The sequence below is a fragment of the Fringilla coelebs genome, assembly GCF_963513975.1.
Source record: "Fringilla coelebs genome assembly, chromosome: 2".
In the NCBI taxonomy this organism is placed as follows: Eukaryota; Metazoa; Chordata; class Aves; order Passeriformes; family Fringillidae; genus Fringilla; species Fringilla coelebs.
In genome coordinates this window covers 67,643,925-67,663,147 of record NC_140029.1, presented here as the reverse complement: position 1 = coordinate 67,663,147, position 19,223 = coordinate 67,643,925, and the positions used below count along the sequence as shown (strand labels likewise).

Below are 19,223 nucleotides of genomic sequence, written 5' to 3'. Positions count from 1 at the left end.
CCTCAGCTTTGTTCAAAAGCTAGCAGAAACACAACAGCACCGTTTAATAAACCCTTCAAAACAGACTTCTTTCCTGACGGCTGGAAAAGTGTAACTGTATTAATAAGCACGCTGGTGTCTGACAATTGCTGATGGTGATCTGGAGCTAAATTCTAATATGTTTGTACAACCAATACTTCCTTATTCTACAAAACTATTCAAAATGCAAAGTCAGGACTCTGCCCTTAAGTTTTCTGCTTTACAGGATTTAAGCAACTATCCACAGAAAAGAAAAATCCACAAAACATAGCTGCCTCTGGTTTTTCAAGTGAAAAACTTGATCCGATATTGAAACGCTTACCCATATGCATTTTACTTCATTTATTAGCTTGTAATTAAATAAATCAGCAACAGAAATTAAAATCTAAATCACAAAAAGTAATTATCCAGTGTATTTCAAGTGCATTTTCAAATATATAATTCCAATATTCAAGCGTTATTATATAAGCAGAATCCAAATTTCTTTTGAATATATTTAAATAACATTTCAAGTATATTTATGGAATGTTAGAAATAGAACAAGCAATATATATGAAACGAAAAATGTAAACTTGTTAAGTTCAGACACTTCAAAAGACAATTAACAAAAGTACCGTGATAAAATCTACCTTTTTAAATGGTATCTTCTTTAAAGCAGAAAATGTCCTTGAAGTATCCAAAATGGCAATTTAACTTCTGTTCACCAAATCACAAAACACCAACATCCACAATTTCAAAGACAATGTGAGATCACAATATTTGATACAAATTAAAAGGTACATTAGGGTTTGTTCAGGTGGCATATCCAAATAGCTTTTACTCACAGAAGGTTTACATAAAAAATACCGGGTTTTGTTATAATCCGTTGGTACCGTTTTTAGGCAGAATGGTCACAATCAAATTACGGCCAATTTTCCTTTCCAGGTAGCACACTTTCATTCTTTTATTTCTTTTTTCTTTTTCTTTCTTTCTTTCTTTCTTTTTGTTTTTCCCCCACGGGGAACTGCAAAACTGTGACGAGGAGGAATGATGCTTGCTGTTCTCATTTGCTTTTCTTTGTGAAGAGCCTAAGCTATATTCCTTTTCAAAAGAGAATATTATTTGCATTGTCAAGTGGAAATATATGACTTTTCAAACAGGCATCTTAAATTTCATCGGGAAATTAGCAGATTTATCGGTCAGGCCGGTTTTATAGTTACCCTCTAAAGTTTCTCCAAACTTTTCGGGTTGGTAAGTATTTCCCTAGCCAGTCGCCACGTTTGTTTGGCCGCGTTTTCCAGGGCCGAGTGAGGTTTGCCCTGAAAGAGGTCTAAGTTGGGCAAGAAGTAGTGCGGGCACCTCCTGCACTGGAGGCACGAGATGAGCTGCAGTAAAATCCCGTTGAGCCGGTCCCCCAGGCACGACTCGTCCCAGTCCGATTCGCGGGGATGCTTTTCGCATTCGTAGGAAACCAGAGTCTTCATGTGATAATTATTCAGGGGCTGGCCCGGCAGCTCCAGGTGACGGTCCCGTAAGGTTTTGAGGATGGAGAGGCATTTCTTCCTGCAGCCGCCCATCTGCAGTCTGTTCTCAGCTTCCGCGAACTGCAGCACCCAGGCATCGCTCTCGGCCGAGCTCTGCTTGCCGGCCAGAGAGTGGCACTCCTTGGACAAGAGGTTGAAGCCTTCCGCCTTGACCTCCGCCACCCGGTTGGGTCCCGGCCAGGGGATGTGGGGAAGCGGCCAGTGTGCAGCACTCCGCGGCCAGATCCCCGTGCACTTGAACGCTGGAGTGATCTGCACGACGTACCGATCCCTGATCCTCAGCTTCACTTCACTGGTGTCCGCCACCATCTTTACCACGTCTCTGTAACTGCACTTATCCACGGCTTGAGCCACCAGAGTCTGGAATCTGGACCGGATTTTGCGAGCAGAGAGGTAGCCAGACGCCGTGATGAACTCCACCCAGAGGGACATGCTCCTCTTGCGCCCGTCGCTTAACTTTAACACAGCGCAGCCCGGCAAGGAGCCGTCGTCCACGAAGTTGAAAACCCCCATTTGGTTCAGATACAGCACGACTTCAAACTCCGTGGGGGAGATGACTTCCAGCCCCTCGTAGCGATTGTCCATCTCGTTCAAGGAACTGATGAAGCGAGGCTCCTGCACCTCCACCTCCTTCAGCACGTCCGACACCACTTTGCAGACTTCTCGGATCGTTTTTGCGATTGCAGCTTTCCTGGCTTGGCATTTCTCATTGTAGTATTTATTCAAATGATACACCAGCTTGGCCTGGGCCGCGATCATGTTGGGGCAGAGATCCGGATTGTATACCGGAGTCTCGCAATAGGCTGTGGGATCCAATGCGGCTGCTATGCCTGGAGCCAACTTCAGAGGAGAAACAGGCTGCCGCACTCTGAAATGTAACAAATGTTTTTCAAAATGCGCCGGGGCTGCTGCTCCTCAGATGCTCTCTTCCTGCTTTTTTAGATCAGCCGTCTTGAAGTGTGTGTGGCGGGGGGGTGGGTGGGGGGGGGGGGTGAAGGGAGGGGGGAGCGGGCGGGGGACTGGAGGGGGCGATATTTTTCCTTCCCCTTTTTTTAAAGGGTCCGTGAGTGAGAGGAAAGCATCGAGCACCTTTCCCAGCAGCAAGAAAAAACAAAAGTTGCACTGAGACACAGCGAGGGTTCCAGTAGTCAAAATAATAAAACCTCTTCGTATTTATTTATGTTTTCCCGTAGTAATCACCGTTTGTATGCAGGGCGGTTAATCAGATGGTGGAAAAAAGTGCCGTGTGTGTATGTCAGAAGAAGCTGGCTGTTGGTTTGTATAAGAGCCCAGATGCACTCGTGTGGAAATTATAAAGGCAGGGCCAGGCAGGCGGGCGGCCAATCGCCACTGGGCTCGTCACTGCAGCCTCTTTCAGCTCGAACCCGGCTAATTAATCCCTCTCTAGGAGATAGATATGTATACACAGCCACACGCACACACACACGCACACGCAGGCACGTATAGAAAGGTGGAAGGTTACTGGCTAGAAAGCCGCCCCGGTCTTCTGTACACTCGGAAATCAAGAGAAATCGCTCTCCTTTGGGTGTAACTTGAAGGGTACTGACGTTTCGAGAGGACTTGGCAAAACTGTGCTGCTCCGTACTGAATCCCTGCGTGCCTCCTCATGGCCGGGACGTGAATGCAGGTGTATTAAGGGGCATCCATCAACTAGGGAGCTACAGACCGGGCTCGCTCCGGCAGGAGCACAGGCGTAAATTCATTAACCCCCACTCGGCGTCACATCACGCTGTCCTTTTCCTCCTGATAGTTGTCTGTAACTGCAAGCGAGAAGTAGGTTTGGATTTTTTTTTTTTTTTCTCTCGTGAACCGGCCAGTGAACAGGGCAGCGGATTCACGGCAAATTTAGTGTTCTTTGGAATAAAATATTGCTCAGAAGTCCACGATTTGTATTGTTTTAAAGGATCTTCTGACGGGCTCTAATCGATTTTGAGGTTTAATGCATTTCGGCATTGTCTCTGCCTTGCTTTTTGTATTTGTACCTTATGACGGGGGAATCAATGGCTAAACATATCTGTCAGGTCTTTTTCACGTTCCTTCCAAAAATCAAGTAGCAGATACAGACGGTAAATCTCCTTTGCCAATTCTTAGCGTCGTTTTTATATTCTGTATTGCTCTCCGATATGTTGTGAGGAGTGGATGTTCGGCTGCTTTTCGAGACGTACTATAAGTACCTATTAATTTCAAACCTGGAGGATTTATCGTACAGCGAGCTGTGCTAGCAAGCTGCGCTTAGTAAATGTGCACACGGGAGGCACGCTAGCGACTGCAAACATGCTGGCTTGCTTGTCTGACAGTTTGGGGTTTCGCCTGTGTGATGTGTAATTAGCAAATTTCGCCTTCGGTACTTTAAGTGTTGGTAATCGGGACATTTATTTGCAAATAAGCTGGAGTGGTAAGCTCTTCTGCTTCACAACATTTACTGAGCTTCACTTCAAGAGAGCCCTAAATTTTATATATACGTATATATGGAAAAAAAAAAACACCAAAGCTTTTGATCGCTTGGAATCTTTAAACTACTGACCCATTACTTTTTCCTAAAGTAACTGTCACGGGCATATCAGTCGCTGAGAAGTCATACCACAAAGAACATTTCACGACATTTATTCAGCGTACGAATGCGGTCAACTTTATTGCACATAGCGGAGAATTTGTGACTGTGCGCTTGGCTCCCTCGGTCTAGCGGTTATATGGGTTTTCCCGTGCCGCTCCCGAGGAGGAAGCCGACCGGAGTCCTCTCCTGCTCATGAGTTGAGCAGGGCTGGGGCTGTCGCTCAAAAACTGCAGGTGACCGGTCGTCCCGAAGCAGCTTACCTCTTCTCGGCCGCAGCCCTTGGCCGCCGGGAGAAGGGCGACCACTTTCTGGCTGTTTGGGGCGGAGAGGAGGCAGTTTCCTCCCGGTCTTTCTCCCCCCTCCGCTTAGTTTCCCGGCCGGGCGCCGGGCGGGACACGCGTGCCTCCCCCCGGCCGCGCTGGGACCGGCGGCGGCAGCGGCGCAGAGCGCCCGGTCCCGGTGCCTGCCGAGCCGCCGCCGAGGAGCGCTGCTGCCGTCCCTGCGCCGGGCCCGGGGCTGCCGCCTCCCTCCCTCTCTCCTCCCCCGCGGGGCGGTGGCGTGCGCGGCCGCGGCGCTGCGGGCTCCGGCAGCCCCAGCCTTCCCGGAGCAGGCGCTTCCAGGAGTTCGGGCTGGCTCCGAGGGCACAGGCGGGCGCCTCCCCGCCGCTCCTACCGGCGGCTGCCCCCGGCTGCGCGGGCAACCTGCTTGGCGGCGGGGGTGAAGGTCGGCCCTCTTCCCTTTTCCCTCTTCTCCCTTCCGCGGGGGCCGGCGCACGCAGAACTGGCTCGGCGGCACCGCCACCGGCCCCAGCGGCGGGCGGGGAGGGGGAGGCACCTCTCGGGCCCGGCACATCCCGCCCCACTGCCCCAGGATGGGGCCCGGCACGACCCAGCCCGCCCCTCGGGCCCGGGGGCGATGCCGGTCGCGCCGTGCCCTCAGACCCGGGGCGGCGTTGGCCGCAGCAGGGCACGGCTGGGCCGTGCACAGGAAGGAAAGGCGGTCAAGGTGGGACCAACTCCGGCAGGCGGGTCCCGGGGACCGACTGGTGCGAGGGAAGGCCCACGGCGGCCACAGTCCGGCCCCGGTTCCCGCCCCGGGCGGCGGCCGCTGCTCCCGGAGCCGTCCGGCTCGACACCGCCGGCACTGCCGTGTCGGGAGCGGCTTCTTTGGGATGGAAATGTCAAAGAGCCCCTTTCCCACAGGGTCGCAGACTAGCGCCGGGTAAAACCGAAAGTTGCAGCGGGTGGACAAAAGGTTGTTCCTTCCTCCCTTTCCGCCGAGGGAACAGCCCTTTCCTGCGGTGGGGGCACCCCTCAGCTTCCCAGAGATGCGGGAGCCTCAGAGCTGCACGTTAGCGATGGGCATGTTCCGGCCCAGGTTTTGCTTATTTTTGCCCCCTGGGTTTTAGCTTGGCGATTCGATTTGCCAAAGGCAAAAGTGGAAAGGTCGTACGTTTAAGCTGTCAGAAGTCATAACATTCATGACGTGGCAAAATTAATTTAAACCAAAATTACGTTTTAGATACTAAATCAGAGTTTTCAATGTGTAGTGCTAAGATTAAGCTATGATACCAAGTAATGCAAGGTTATATGTATTCATTGTATCTCGGTGGCTATGAGAAATACTAGATTTAGGCTTGATTAGGTAATGTTTAACACTGAAGGTCGCTATTAACTTCACTCCATCATTTAGTTTCACACACCAAACATTTAGTAGTTTAAAAATTTATATATTTAGGCATCACAGACACCGCTGAAATGTGACTGTTGAAGTGACCCAATCGTTTACCATGACAAGAAGTCAGTTTGGTTTAGCCGTCGAAAATTATTATCTATATTACTATATATGATATAAAAAATATATATTTTTCAAACCTCTGATCACTTCAGTTAATTTTTCTCTGAAGTTATTAATGCATCCTTGGTAAACTACAAAAGGAACACTTTTTCAGCAATGAATTTTATTTCTACTGGGTTTATTGAGTATTAAGTTGTTTTGGAAAATCGGGATTAAAGTCACCCATTAAAATGATGATTGATCATTTGTCATGATAATGGTACCATATGATATTGGTGACTTTTACCAAACTGCTGTTTTTCAGGTATTTTCCCTAGTTAGGGGGTACTAGAACAATATTTGTTGAACTCTGCTTGTTATATCAAATCTTTCAAACTACATTGCATTGTCATATAGTGCTCATGTTAGCCAAAAAGCCAAATGTTGTTGAAAATCTTTGTATTCGCCCAGATCCTCAAACTGCAATTTAGGGAAAAAAAAAAAAAAGTAAAAAAAAAAAAGTTGCCATGCATATAAATTTAACCAATAATTTCTTTTTCAATGGTGAAAAGTGTAAGTTCAAATGCACTTGCAGATGCATATCTACACAAAGAGCTTGCATCGATATCACTTTATATTTCTTATTACATAGTGATAGTTCTTCCACACACAACTGCTCATGAATTTTAAAGTTTTATTTTTTAATATCTGCCAATTGCACTAGGGAGGTAGGAAGAAAAAGAATGAAGCTGAGTTGATTAAATTATTTATCCCTACTGCTGAAGTAAGTTTGAAGGCTCATTGAATGTATCTGATTTCTTGGCTCCTCTTTCTCCCCTTCCCCCCTCAATTCTTCCTGGTTATTTCATCCATATCATCCTGCCAGCAACAATAAATTCACTTTTTTTTTTTCAAGTAAGAAAACTAAAGACAGATATTTGTGCTGGGCTTGCTTTATGTGCCACATTTTATAAAATAGGCAGGGTCTTTTTTTTGTGTGTGATAGAAGTTGACAGTACCTTCAATTTTCTGTATTCTTATTTTGTAGTTTACTTTTTGCCTCTGCTTTCAAATTTAGGAGCAAATGAAAAGTTCAGATGTAAGTTACTATAATTTTTGCAATATTTCAATTTTAATAACTTTTACACTTCATTGCTAAGGCTTGTGGGTATCAAGTTCTGCGTATTTTGGTACACAAGCATTTTTTCTCTGTTGTGAACAGTTCTCTGCAAATTTTTAAAATTTTTTTTGAGAAGTTATGACATAGTCCCTTTTACAGTACACAGCATTCATTAGTGTTAAACTAAATGTGTATGTATTTGCTTTCTATTAAAAATTAAAGAAAAACATGAAGAGACTTTGCATTACTGTTGGACTTGGTCATCCTAGGTCATACAGATGAACTGTTAATGCTTTAAATTCCTCTAATCTGCAATCTGTTAAGGGAAAAAAGAGTAATTGATTTGTTTTCTCTAAAATGTTGTGTCTCAAAAGTAAACACGGAGCTTGCACAATTGTGATTTTGGCTAGAACTGAAGAAACATGTAAGCAGGAAAAAAATGCATTGAATTATTCATTTGGTTCACTTATCCGTCAGCTTCTCCAAATACGGACATTCCTTATAGTACAGCATTTTATTTAAGTAGTGCAACATTGGGTTTGTTTTGTTTTTTTTTTTTTAAGATCTCTAGCTTGGAGAATGTTCTTTTTTTGCTGAACTGCTAGAGGAGTGAAGAATCAGTGGGGATTAGCGTCTTTTAATCTACTGCATCTGTAGTGGCCATCCAACACTGTGGAACTCTCATTTACTTCCTATTGCTGTATATGATTAAGTGGCTGAAAATATTGAATGTTGCCCTTGAAGATAAAGCTGTATGTGTTGGATGAGCAGCTTCTGAAGACTTCATGTCTAAACCAATCTTTCCCCTCAGTAACTTTAGCCCTGGAATACGAGAGAGGACTAGAGTGTTAGAAAATATAAGTTGAAATGGAAGGATGGGAGCATTTGAAATGCATCATTATATAAATTATGGCACCACGCAATGTGTTATGTCTTAGGAGTAACTCAGCATCTTATTAGCACAGTCAAAATGGGAGGGTGGTATATCTTGAACATACTTAGTTTTGTGGCTGGTGTTTTTCTGTAAGCTAGTTTCATGCTGACTAGCAAACTAAACTACATCATCCCATCAGTAGCTGCTGAAGATACTGAAATTAGCAGAAGACATTGCTTAACACATTTGAACATCGGCCAATAGGAAGTTACAAGTAAGTGCCAATATTTTGTATACATTTGGTCATATTATGTGTTTATTACTAATTTTCATGCTGTCAATACTTTGGACATCTTATGTCCCTCCAACTCAAAATTAAATTTGCCTTCTCTCTTTACAATTACACAACTATGGTAAATTACCTGTGTAACTCATTTCATCTTGATTTAGCTATGGAAGGACATACCTAACATATCTCAATGCAGACTTCTAGTTTTAATGTAGTGTATAGCTCTCCAGTATTTTCTTTCCAAATAACAGAGAAGGGAGGAGTTGAGTGAGTTGGTTGTAAGTGATTAATACGTTTTGTTGAACCTTATGAAGGCCCTGATCCTGCAAATAACTGCCCATGCACTTCTCTGTGAGCCTAAAAGCACCAGTGACATCATGGGCAGGATCAGGGCCAAAACACTTGGAGGTTAACATTTGAAGAGGATGAGATACAGTGAGCCTCTAAAATATCTAATGTATCAAATGCGTGCATTGGTGAGGAAATATATTTTTGGCTCAAATAACTACACTTCTGTCAAGCAGCACTTCCCTATTAATTTCATTGTGCTTTAGCCATAGTGTTAAAATATCTTCTTGAGAAAGGACATTGCTGTTTTGTCCATATTTTAACAACATGCTCTCACAAAAATGCCCCCCCAATATACTCTAAAACCCTTCTGAGGTCGGTGAGGTTATTCAGAGAAACAGATGAAAGATTATGCTTTCAGAATCTCTTGTTTTTTCATCTACTTTCACATATTCAGGACTATTTCTAAACTCCCTAAAGCTACAGAGTATTTTAGCAGTCTTAAATAAAGGCAATCTATTCACTAAGAATACTTATTGTTCCTAAAAATATGCTAACTATAACTGTAATAGAAACATGTCAACCAACTTATTATTTAAGGAAGAAGAGGTAAGATCTTCTCAGGAAAAATATGATACTTAGATCTTTTGGCCTTTAAAGTATTTTCCCACCACCACTCTGAACTTTTTTTTTTTTTTTTTTTACTGGTGGAACATTGTCATTGTAGAACACAATATTTTTTCTAGGGGAAATTTGAGCCTCCTATTAAGGGCAGCAAATCCCTCCAGTTGCCTTCTTACTTGAATTTGAAAATTTAACCTACATCACCTACTGTCCTTCCTACTTTTCCCTGCCCACTTTTAGGCCAGCTCTAGGACAGAATATAAAGAAGCAGATCCTTTGTGGAATAGTGCTGATGTCCCTGAAACGACAAAGGCTATAGAAATAACATGTAGTCTTGTAGTTTTATAAATATCCAGTCAAACTGTTAAAGAGAAATATTAGCTTGTGGAAATATCTGTTTATCTGAAAGGAATATTACTGTCAGTTTTTCTTGATAGTTGAAATAGATATTGCCTTATAGAAAGTTATAATTTATAATATATTAGTGCTATTGAAAAGAAGATAAAAATTTACAGTGTAGCTGTTAGGGAAGTGACGGTGTTGTCTCTTAAGACTCCTTAGTTTTAGATGAGGCAAAGGAGATACCTTTATGACTCCACGTTTATGAATCTTATTTATTTACTGTTTTAGTTGATTAAAAAAAATATTTTGTAAAATAAAGGGAAACTTTCATGGGAAAAATTGTGGGGTTTTACTTTTTTTTTAAGGTCAATACTGAATTTAATGGGGTTATGCAGTGTGTACAGGCCTACTGAGGGAGAAGTTACTGTGATCAACATGGTTCTATCGTATTTTCAGTAAATATTTTACCAATTCTATTTCTTGTTTACTTCTGCAAATTATTTCCAGGAATAAACTGGGTTCAATTTTCACTTTTTTTTTTTAAAATAACCTTATGAAAAGGAACAATTAATAAGTGCAGAATTCTTACTAGCCCTCTGAAGCACAGACGAATATATGGCATATGCTAGGCTGTGCCGTAATGCTTGCCATTTTCACCTACACTTTACGACACTGCTTCTTTAAATAGGTTAAAAATGGCAGCAAGTATGTTGGACAACAGTTTTCTCATTATATTCTGTGAGTACATTCATTATGTATTATTAGTCCTTAATTGTAGAGATGAAATAATATAACCATTTATCTTTGCAAGCCCATTATTTATAATCTGTACATTAGAAAACTGCAAGCATCTACATGAATGTTTTCTTCTGTATGTATATTCAGATTTTTGACATAGGGGATTAAAAGAAACTTTTTAGGCTAAATCTATGGCTAACCTAATTCACCCTTTGTAGGCAAACTGTATCTCAACATGGTAAAAAAAGTCCTCTCTATCCCCACCCCCCAAAATTCAGTTCTTCATTTGTTTTGTTCACCACGCTGCATTAACACAGTTTTCCCTTGTGTGCATCTGCCAGTGTACAATTTAGCCACGGGCATCTGTAGACCTTGTGGTGATCAGTATTGCAGGCAAAAGCCATATGTGTTTAAATAAAAAAAAAAATCTCTTTATTTCATTTGCTGTTTTAACTGGATGGATAACTTCTGTGCCTCAAGACAGAGGAAGAGAAAATACAGAAATAATTAATTGCCTCTATTCTTGAGGCAGTTTCATTTTCCCTCTCCAATATGGAATGCTTGTCAGCTTCCCTGATAAATGACTGCATGTATTTGCATAGATTTTACATTAACACAAAAATTAGTTTTATTTGTGAAAAACTATTTTACATAATAATGCAACATCTAGCATTATGGATTATGTTTCCAAACTTGAGAGACTGTGGAGAAATTAGGGGTTTTTTGTATTTGCTTTTTAAATTTTATTTGGTTTGTGTTAGTGGGTTGTTTTGCTGGGGTTTTTTTTGTTTGTTTGTTTCATGTCAAGGTATATTAATTTTTAGGTTTGTATTTTGTTTTTGTAAAAACAACCAAGTCAGGATCTCTTAATCTTTATAAACCATTTATTCAACCTTTCATAGATTGAATTATTGATGGTGGTATGAAAACAACTTTTTTCATAGACTTGTAACCCATTCCATTTATTAAATACACACTTAAGTATGAATACATTTGCAAAATTTTGTGGAACTGTTTTGAAAAAAAGATTCAATCAAATTTAGTTATTAAACACACTATGAAAATATACTTTAAGTTTCTAAAGCTGCTATTAAAATAGTGCTTCATCAGGTATTCTTTCAGAGCATTAAATACTGCATTAGCTTGTATGCCAGTGTAGGACTATTTTTTCCCCTATATCTAATAACCTGTCTGTTTTAAGCAATTAGGTGCTCCTAGCTTGGAGTGACAGTACTATACCTGTAGTTAAAAACAGTGTTTTATTCACTATTTGTCATGTCCATGAATAAAATCTACAAATCAATCAGTCTGAAATATCTCTGAAGGAAAATATACTGCCCTAATTTTAAGCCAATTGTAGTTATTTTCAAGTGACATGAATTGGATATTTGCTCGTGGAATAAACCTGGTGTCTTGCTGTCTAGAGGCAACTGCTAATTGTATATCAGCCAGTTCTTCATGATGAAAAAAATACAGATGCATTCACTGCTGTTATTTCTGCTCTATAATAATAAGAAAATATTGCTCCTTATGAAACATGCTATACTTGATGGCAACTTAAGGCAAAAGAGTGCCTTTGCCACTTCTTAAATCTGGGACACCCTAGGTGCCAGCTGTCACTGCTCAGCTAATGATGACAAATGCCCCTCTCTATGCAGATTGCAGAGCTTGCAGGCTGCTATGAAAGGCAGTCAGATTACCTTTCTTCAGATAGTAACTTAACCTTTTAAACTCAAGTGTCAGAATGAAATTATTAGCTGGGATAGTTTCAATATCTGTTTCTTTAAAAAGGGGAAAAAAATGATAAGAAGGCAGTGACTTCAAATAATACCATAGCACTCATATTCACAAATCGGTTTTGCTTCTCTGAGCTTTTAAAAATAGGAAATTGCTGCCACTGTGCCTGTGAGCACTCTATGGAGCTCGCTGGTGTTGAATGCATGAATGCTGAAGCTGACCTCTCAGTTGCACTACACAGAAATGGGGCCAAGTGGGACAAATTCTGTCCTTGCTTACATCCACACAGTGTTACTGATGCACAGATCTGACAGATCACAGGTTAATGGCTGCTATTTGTAATAGACCTTAATTGATCTTAAGTATTGTGGATATACTCAGCTCTCTCTGTGGCAGTTCATGTTACCACTCTAAGTCTATGAACTTCAGTTAGCTCCACTCTGTAAAAATAACTGGGTATCTATTTTGTGGGTAGGAGTGGTTTCACAGAACTCAGTGTCACATGGTTAATATTGCTAATTTAGATATACTCTACAGTCAGAGGTTTGGAGTTGCTTCCTGCGTTGTCTTGAAAGTAGCTAACAGATGTGGAGATTTTACATAGTTCTTTACAGCAAGTCAGAAATGTAACGCAGTACAAGGGCTGAATATGCCACCCAAAGGTGTAGGGTACTTTTTGAATGTGTGCATGTACATCTGTCCGTGTTTTTCTGTGAGTCTATTTCCATGTGTTTATACACTTGAATACAAAAGTGAATAGGCATAGGCACAGTCATGTCAGTATGTGTACACATGCACTATCCTACACATGTAACATCAAAACAGTATATATTTCCATGTTTGTATTAAAATGCTGACATATATGAGCATGTTTAACTAGAATATTATATTTGCCATTAAATCCATCTGTGCAGTGAACTGCATATGAATTTCAGTTTCCCTTTGAGCTAGAGCCTGTTTTTATTGCAGTAAACAAGTACTTACACCAGTATTTTCAGGAACACATCTCCACAGCAGCGGGCTGTGTAGAAAACTACAGAAAAGATGTGGAAAGACTTTTAATGAGATGACCAGGAGCATTATGCTATATGGATGGAAAGAGAATAGGAGGAATGTCCCAGACAAAAAAAACCTTACTATGATTTGCAGAAAGTATGGGAGGAAGGAAAAAAAATGTACAAATTTACAGAGAAAGTTGAGATCAATGTTGCAATAATTGCAATGTATTTGATTCAGTGGTAGTCATTAAAGGAAAGGTAATCTGATTAATGAACATAATAGTAATTAATATTACTTTCTCCAGAAAATAATGGATTTGATTGTTGATATGGGTGTTCTCAAAGACCTTCACATCATATTGCTCTTTTGGCAATATGATGTGTGAAAGAGAGATGGTAGTTAATATTATATTAGAAATGTTTCGTCTTGAAGTTTGGGGACAAGTGTTTGTTTTTGTCTAAGTATGTTAAATTTAACATCCTGTCTTGTTTTGTTGCACTGTTTCTTTTCTGTAAGTCATTATGTTCAAAGTATTTAAAACTATACATTTTATTATTTTTAGCAAGTGTAGCACAATCTGGGAAGTGAAAAAGACAAAGATCTAGTGATTCATCCTCAGCTTTCTCAGCTTGTTGGTTGAATAGGCATCAAATGAAGTCCAATGCCTATACAAAAGAAATGTTCCTTGTTTGGATTTGCCCCATCTGTGTCATCTGGTGGCTTATGCAATAGGAGGTGTTATCACATGAATCCAAATGCACAAGCCAGTTGTTTTATGGACTCTTTCTGTGCTTGGAGGAGTTTATAAGTTGCCCACTCTATTGTGTGTCACTCCCAGATGACACGTGTGCATTCTGCTGAGCATATTTTGGGGGTAATTATAACTAATGAAGCCTGGTACACAGCTTGTTCACAGAGTGATTTATTCTGCTCCTGTCTGATTCCTGAGAGTTCTGTAAAATGGTTATATTGTGCCCTCCACTTTGGACATGTATGGGAGCATGTGGTATTGAGTCCATCAGAGAAAATTTGCTATTCAGTGTACCACAGACTAATTACAAAGATATTGGCTGGCTACATCTGTTAAAAAATATAGAGTCAGATTGAAATTATAAATGGGATCTGTAACTTTAGGGATATTGGCTTTTTAATGGCTCCTGTTTAGTCATTTACTTTTTCCAGACTCACAGTATCCCGCTTAGATGTACTGCTGTTAAATGGCTTGGAGTTTCTCTAAACCCCATAAGTTAAGCTTGGGTTCCCTTCATACCTTTTAGCAAAGCAGATTTTATTATGAAATCTGAGTTTTGATAGGTGGGGATATTTTGTGGAAAGAAGGATTTAAAAGTTGGAAGAAAATACCTTGTAGCTTTGCAGGTTTCATAAAGCAACAACAACAAAAATCCATTACTGAAGCCTGGGTGTCAACCTTTATTTAACCTTAGATCTATCATTCTCCCCCTAATTTATCTTGACTTACCAGGCTCTCAGGCAAGTAAATCCACTGATATTAGTGGGACTCATCTACTATACCAGAAATATTCATACTCTTTTTTTTTTTGGCCAGGATAATTCTAAAAATCTTTTTTCCAAGAGGCTAACATGCCTCTGAAATCACAGAGTAATGATGTGCACAGAAGCTTTAAGGTTTGTCACTTCATCTACCTGATTCACAGCTACCCAAGGAGGCTGGATGTTTTTATAAGTATCTTGGCATCAGTGTTCAGTAATAATAGTCTCTAGTTATATTTGTCTTCAGTTATATCAGTTTCTTCCATTTTCACCCCCAACTCTGTATCCAGATTTGAAAGACTTTTGCTTTTTTTTTTTTTTTTTTCAGTATTTGAACAAAATTTTCTTTCTTTCTTTCAAAAAAGGGAGATGTTAAAAGTTGAACTACTACTTGTAGGAATGGGGGAAGTATACATTTTATAAAAAACATTTTGTTAGGTGGGAAAACAGCTGACTAGAAAATACAGTTTACATCCTTCTTACTGGCTGCATGAGTAGAAAAAAATAATGTTATTGAGAATGAATTGTTTTAGCTTATTTTGTGAAGACAACCTGGGGTGCCTCAAGACAACATTTGCAGCCCTGGGGGCGAGAAGTTCTCTAGTTCTGAGGAGCAAATAGTGTAACACACACCTTAGCTATCATGTTAGGCAAGAGGGTGTGGTCACTGGCAGATCTGAGGTTTACCTGTGCTATAGCCTGTCCCAGTAGTGAAGTTTATAGTATTGGTAGCAGTTTTCAAAATCAGCAGGATTTTGAATCACTGGGAAAGGAAACAAAATAAGAGTTTCCTAATTTTAATCTTGATAACCATGAAGGTAAAAGCGTCAGAAGGTCTGATGATGGTTTCTTTTTTTTTTCTAAATTTGTGTGCATTGCAGTGTTATGTACCCAAGATAATAACCATCAGAAGGTAAAAGTGCTGTTTGTATATCATGAGTGTGACTACCTGTATATAATATATGTATTGAAACACACAATTTGGAAAATGGCTGGTTTTCTGAGAACAAATGTATCATAAAGTAGCAGTTACATTCTGCTTGTTTTAAATAAGCAGAATTTGGTTTTGGTCTTTATGCTTTGTTCAGAACTTCCTCCATATACAAAGGTTCTGAGAACAATTGTTACATGCTGATATTTTTTTTTTAATAGTGATAAAAAATCTGACCTGTGTTTGGCTTCTCTGATGATACAATTACAATAGATTTTGATTTTTGGGATGGAGCACATAAAATCTGGTTACCATGCCAGATATTGCAAGAGGCCTGCTAAATTGTCATCACATACTTATAATTAAAATCCTTAGACAGGATACATATCACAGATGAAAACACGGATTTTGAGTGTTTTGTAAGCTTTTTAAGGTTTTTTGTGTATTTTTGTTAAAGGACCATGACAATGTACACTGACTGGTATATTAGAAAAACCATGCCTAAAAATGATCAGTTGTTTACCTTGGAGAAAGATTGTCAAAAATTTGAAGACTAGTTAACTGGAATTATGAGTTTGTGCTATGCAAATATTACAGTTTTCAAGTGTGGTGTTGCTGTTGAGTAATCTTCTCACATTAAGTCAGAGTACACCTGTTCTATATAATTTTAAACATTCAATAAAATATTTAAGACTTATGGTTCAAATCAAGCACTAGCTAAAACAATGACACTAACTACATCAGATGTAGTTGGGTCAGTGAAGCTTACATGTCAGTCACTCTTTTGCACTGACCAAACTTTCAATGCAGGAACTCATGTCTTAGTTGGTCTCTGGAAGAATTTGTTTCAGAGCAGAGTGTGACCTTCCAAAAACTGGGAATTGCCGCTGTCATTTCATTCTCTGTACTATTTTGCTTTCTTCTGTAAGCAGCATTCATTCTATTCTCATTTTTCTGCTTCTTTACATGAACTTTTTGACAGAAATTACCATTTAAGTCACCTTGATTCTAGAAGCTTCTTCATGCTGTGCCATACTATGGCTAGTGAATATGATATGCTTATCAGGTATGCATAGATTAAAGTAGTTTTTCATGTGCGTATTTAGGAAATAGTAGTGTACCTGCAGTGATAACTGGCAAAAATTAGAAATGAGAAGCTGAGGTGCTTTTTTGGGCTTTAAATTGTTAATCTCACCTGTGTTAGCAGCAGACTTTTTCCTGGTAAGCCGTTACCTTCCACTTTCACTGGTAGTCTCCCAATTTTGTGGGGTCTGGCTGCCTAGCTGGACTGTCTGTTTTCTAGAAATTCTGAAAAATATCTGAAAAATGAATGTTTGTCATATTTCCTGTGTGCTGATCAGTCACACAGTGGACATACTGGACTGCTTGTAAAGCAAATGCTGGCCCATTTGAGTTTACTAAATGCATAAGGAATTTTAACTCCAACCTAACACTGACCCTGTGGTACTGTATATGTTGTTCAGTCAAAATTACAGTGATTCCATTAAACCCTCAACTTTTATACCACTTTAGTGACGTTTATACAATTCTTTGAAATAGAAGAAATAAACCACAAACAAGAAGACAAGCAAAAAACCATCTGTGCTTTGGTTAGGAAAAAAAGTGAATGAGCTGAAGAGCAAAGAGGGAAAAGAGATCGAAGAATGAATTTGAAATGAAAGACATGAAAATTTTTCAGGCAAAATTAATGTAAAAATGTCTAGTAAAATTTGTTTCATTGAAGGGACTGGACTAAAAAATCAATATAAAACTCCAAAGGGGGGAATCAGGACAGAGAACAAATTAGGGAGGAAGAAGTAGTTCTTTGCTTAAAGAAGTTTGAAATAAAGTAGAAACTGTAGGCCTTTCTTCACATAAATACCATGCTAAGCAGAAATCCCAGCTTTAAAGAGTATCTACCAGTACACCTAATCACAGTTGGTCCATGTGATAACTCTGATGTGAATATGCTGTAAAATGTCAACATGCTCCAGAATTACTCTTGGCTGTGCTTGAACTGAGCCAGCCTCAATGTAGTTGCTGCTTTTGTGGGCAGAAGTCATTGCTTTGTGAAAGCAAATAAGGTAGTTTTCCAAGAGCTGCTCTCCAGAGCCCCAGACAGTGACAGCAGTCTCTTCATCATCCTTCCCTGACCTAAAGGTTAACCTGTCCAGAGGCTTGTGAAGTCTGTACAGTAAAGGAAAGCTTTTTCTGTGTGGGAAACAATATATCTGAGAAGAGGGGGGAAACAGAGAATCCAGAAGTTTTGAGGGAACACATGTAATTAAGTACATGGCAAACCTTTAGAAGTGTAGATAACTATATTGACATGTTGGCTGGTATTTCTTTACCTTCTAGATCAAGTCCTAATGAGAAAGACTGAACAAGACCTTTGTATATGTACAAAGTGCTGAATTTGCTACCTTTACATGGTGCTGTATGTTCTCAAATAAATGTTACTAAACATGAAACTTATGAGGGATGCATTCATAGGCCTATGTTATTTGTCACTGGTCTCATTTAATATTTATAGAGTGACACACATTTCTATGTTGCCTTAGAGAAGTAAAAAATATGTTATTCTGGCCTCATTTTACTGTCTAATTTTTGACAAATGCAAGAAATTTTGAAAGTAAATAGAAAGGAGACATAGTGGAAAAGGTAAAAAGATTCTAATAAATAGAAATGGCTACTTCATCCCGTAGGTGGCTGGTATATCTGTTTTTTCTTAAAGTCAGTATAAAATAGCATTTCTAACCAGACAGTGATGTAGGGAAGAAGTTCTGTTTAGGGGTTAGGACTGGGAGAAGCATCAGCTGAAAGACAAAGGTAGAACGTGTGAGAATTAGATTTACATTTGATGTTCCTTCTGAGGCTGCTGAGAATTTAATCAGAGGTGTTTGAACAAGATGCAGTGGCTAGTACAGGAGGGAATATTTCACTTTTCCTGTTCCCAGGTGGAGGAGTTGAGGAACAAAGGGTAGGCAAGTAGCAAAGTAACTGAATCAAACACGAATAGTGTCATGGTTTCCCAGGAATGCACAGTCCAGTGCATGGATACAATGCATTCAGCTGCAAAATTTTCATGTATATAAGAACATATGCTAAGTCTCCAGCCCAAGAAAACCCAATAAAAAGTCTTGGCAATCAAGGGCAGGAAGATGATGGCCTTGGTGTAACATGATAATATGATATTTTTTTAGACATGGCTGCAGTAATGCACATGTCACTTTGTTGCAATATCAAGCCTGTAATGGTACTTTCTCCCTGCTTTCGATGCACACAGTGCTACTGTGGGTCTGCAGCTTTGAGAGGTGGAGCACTAATGTATTTGAGTCTTCCTTTTGTCCTTTTCTGGACTCATTTGTAAAAATTGCCATTTCAGCCAAATACTACCTTTCTAGTGTGGTTTTTCATTGATACTTGGTGGTATAGCAGAAAGTTTGCTCATATTTTTTCAAGTGTTCAGTGGAAGATTGATTCATCTTTTTAGTCCTACAGACTGCAAAACTGTTCAGAGCTCTTCATAAATGCTAGTCTGATAGTCTACCTAGAATTCCTCAATGCAGAAGCACAGAATCACTTATTTATACTTCTTGTTTAAAAGAAGTGTTCTTAAGAATAAATTTTCTCCCTTCAACAAGAGGTATAAGCTTTGAGTAGAAGATCTAAATATCTAATTATAATAATCAGACATAAGTCCCACAAAGACTGAAGTATAACATTTCTGTATGAAATACAACTGGAATTTAAAGGGGATGAAATTGTGGCATAAAAACTGACAGATTTTATGATTTTCATGTGACCTTAATAGTAAAAGCTGACTAGTTTTATTTGCTGTGTGTGAGCTTAAGCAAAATAATACTTTTCATTCAGG

General features: G+C 39.8%; 2 protein-coding genes across 3 annotated transcripts in view; one reads left to right on the top strand and one right to left on the bottom strand.

Annotated features, from left to right (window-relative positions):
- NBEA (neurobeachin) overlaps window positions 1–19,223 on the top strand; it is a gene marked incomplete at its 5' end in the record, with an annotated part of 454,102 nt that overhangs the window by 307,762 nt on the left and 127,117 nt on the right. The window contains one exon of one of the 2 annotated variants that reach the window (XM_084201079.1): window positions 4,748–4,839. The exons of the other annotated variant lie outside the window; for it this stretch is intronic. Of the gene's footprint in view, window positions 1–4,747; window positions 4,840–19,223 lie in introns of those variants that run through there. 2 annotated transcript variants of the gene reach the window in all.
- MAB21L1 (mab-21 like 1) lies at window positions 869–2,300 on the bottom strand (the record flags this gene model as incomplete). The annotated part of the gene is made up of 1 exon (XM_084224781.1): window positions 869–2,300. One exon carries the CDS (start codon window positions 2,298–2,300, stop codon window positions 1,221–1,223), a length of 1,080 nt encoding a protein of 359 aa, XP_084080907.1. The 3' UTR covers window positions 869–1,220.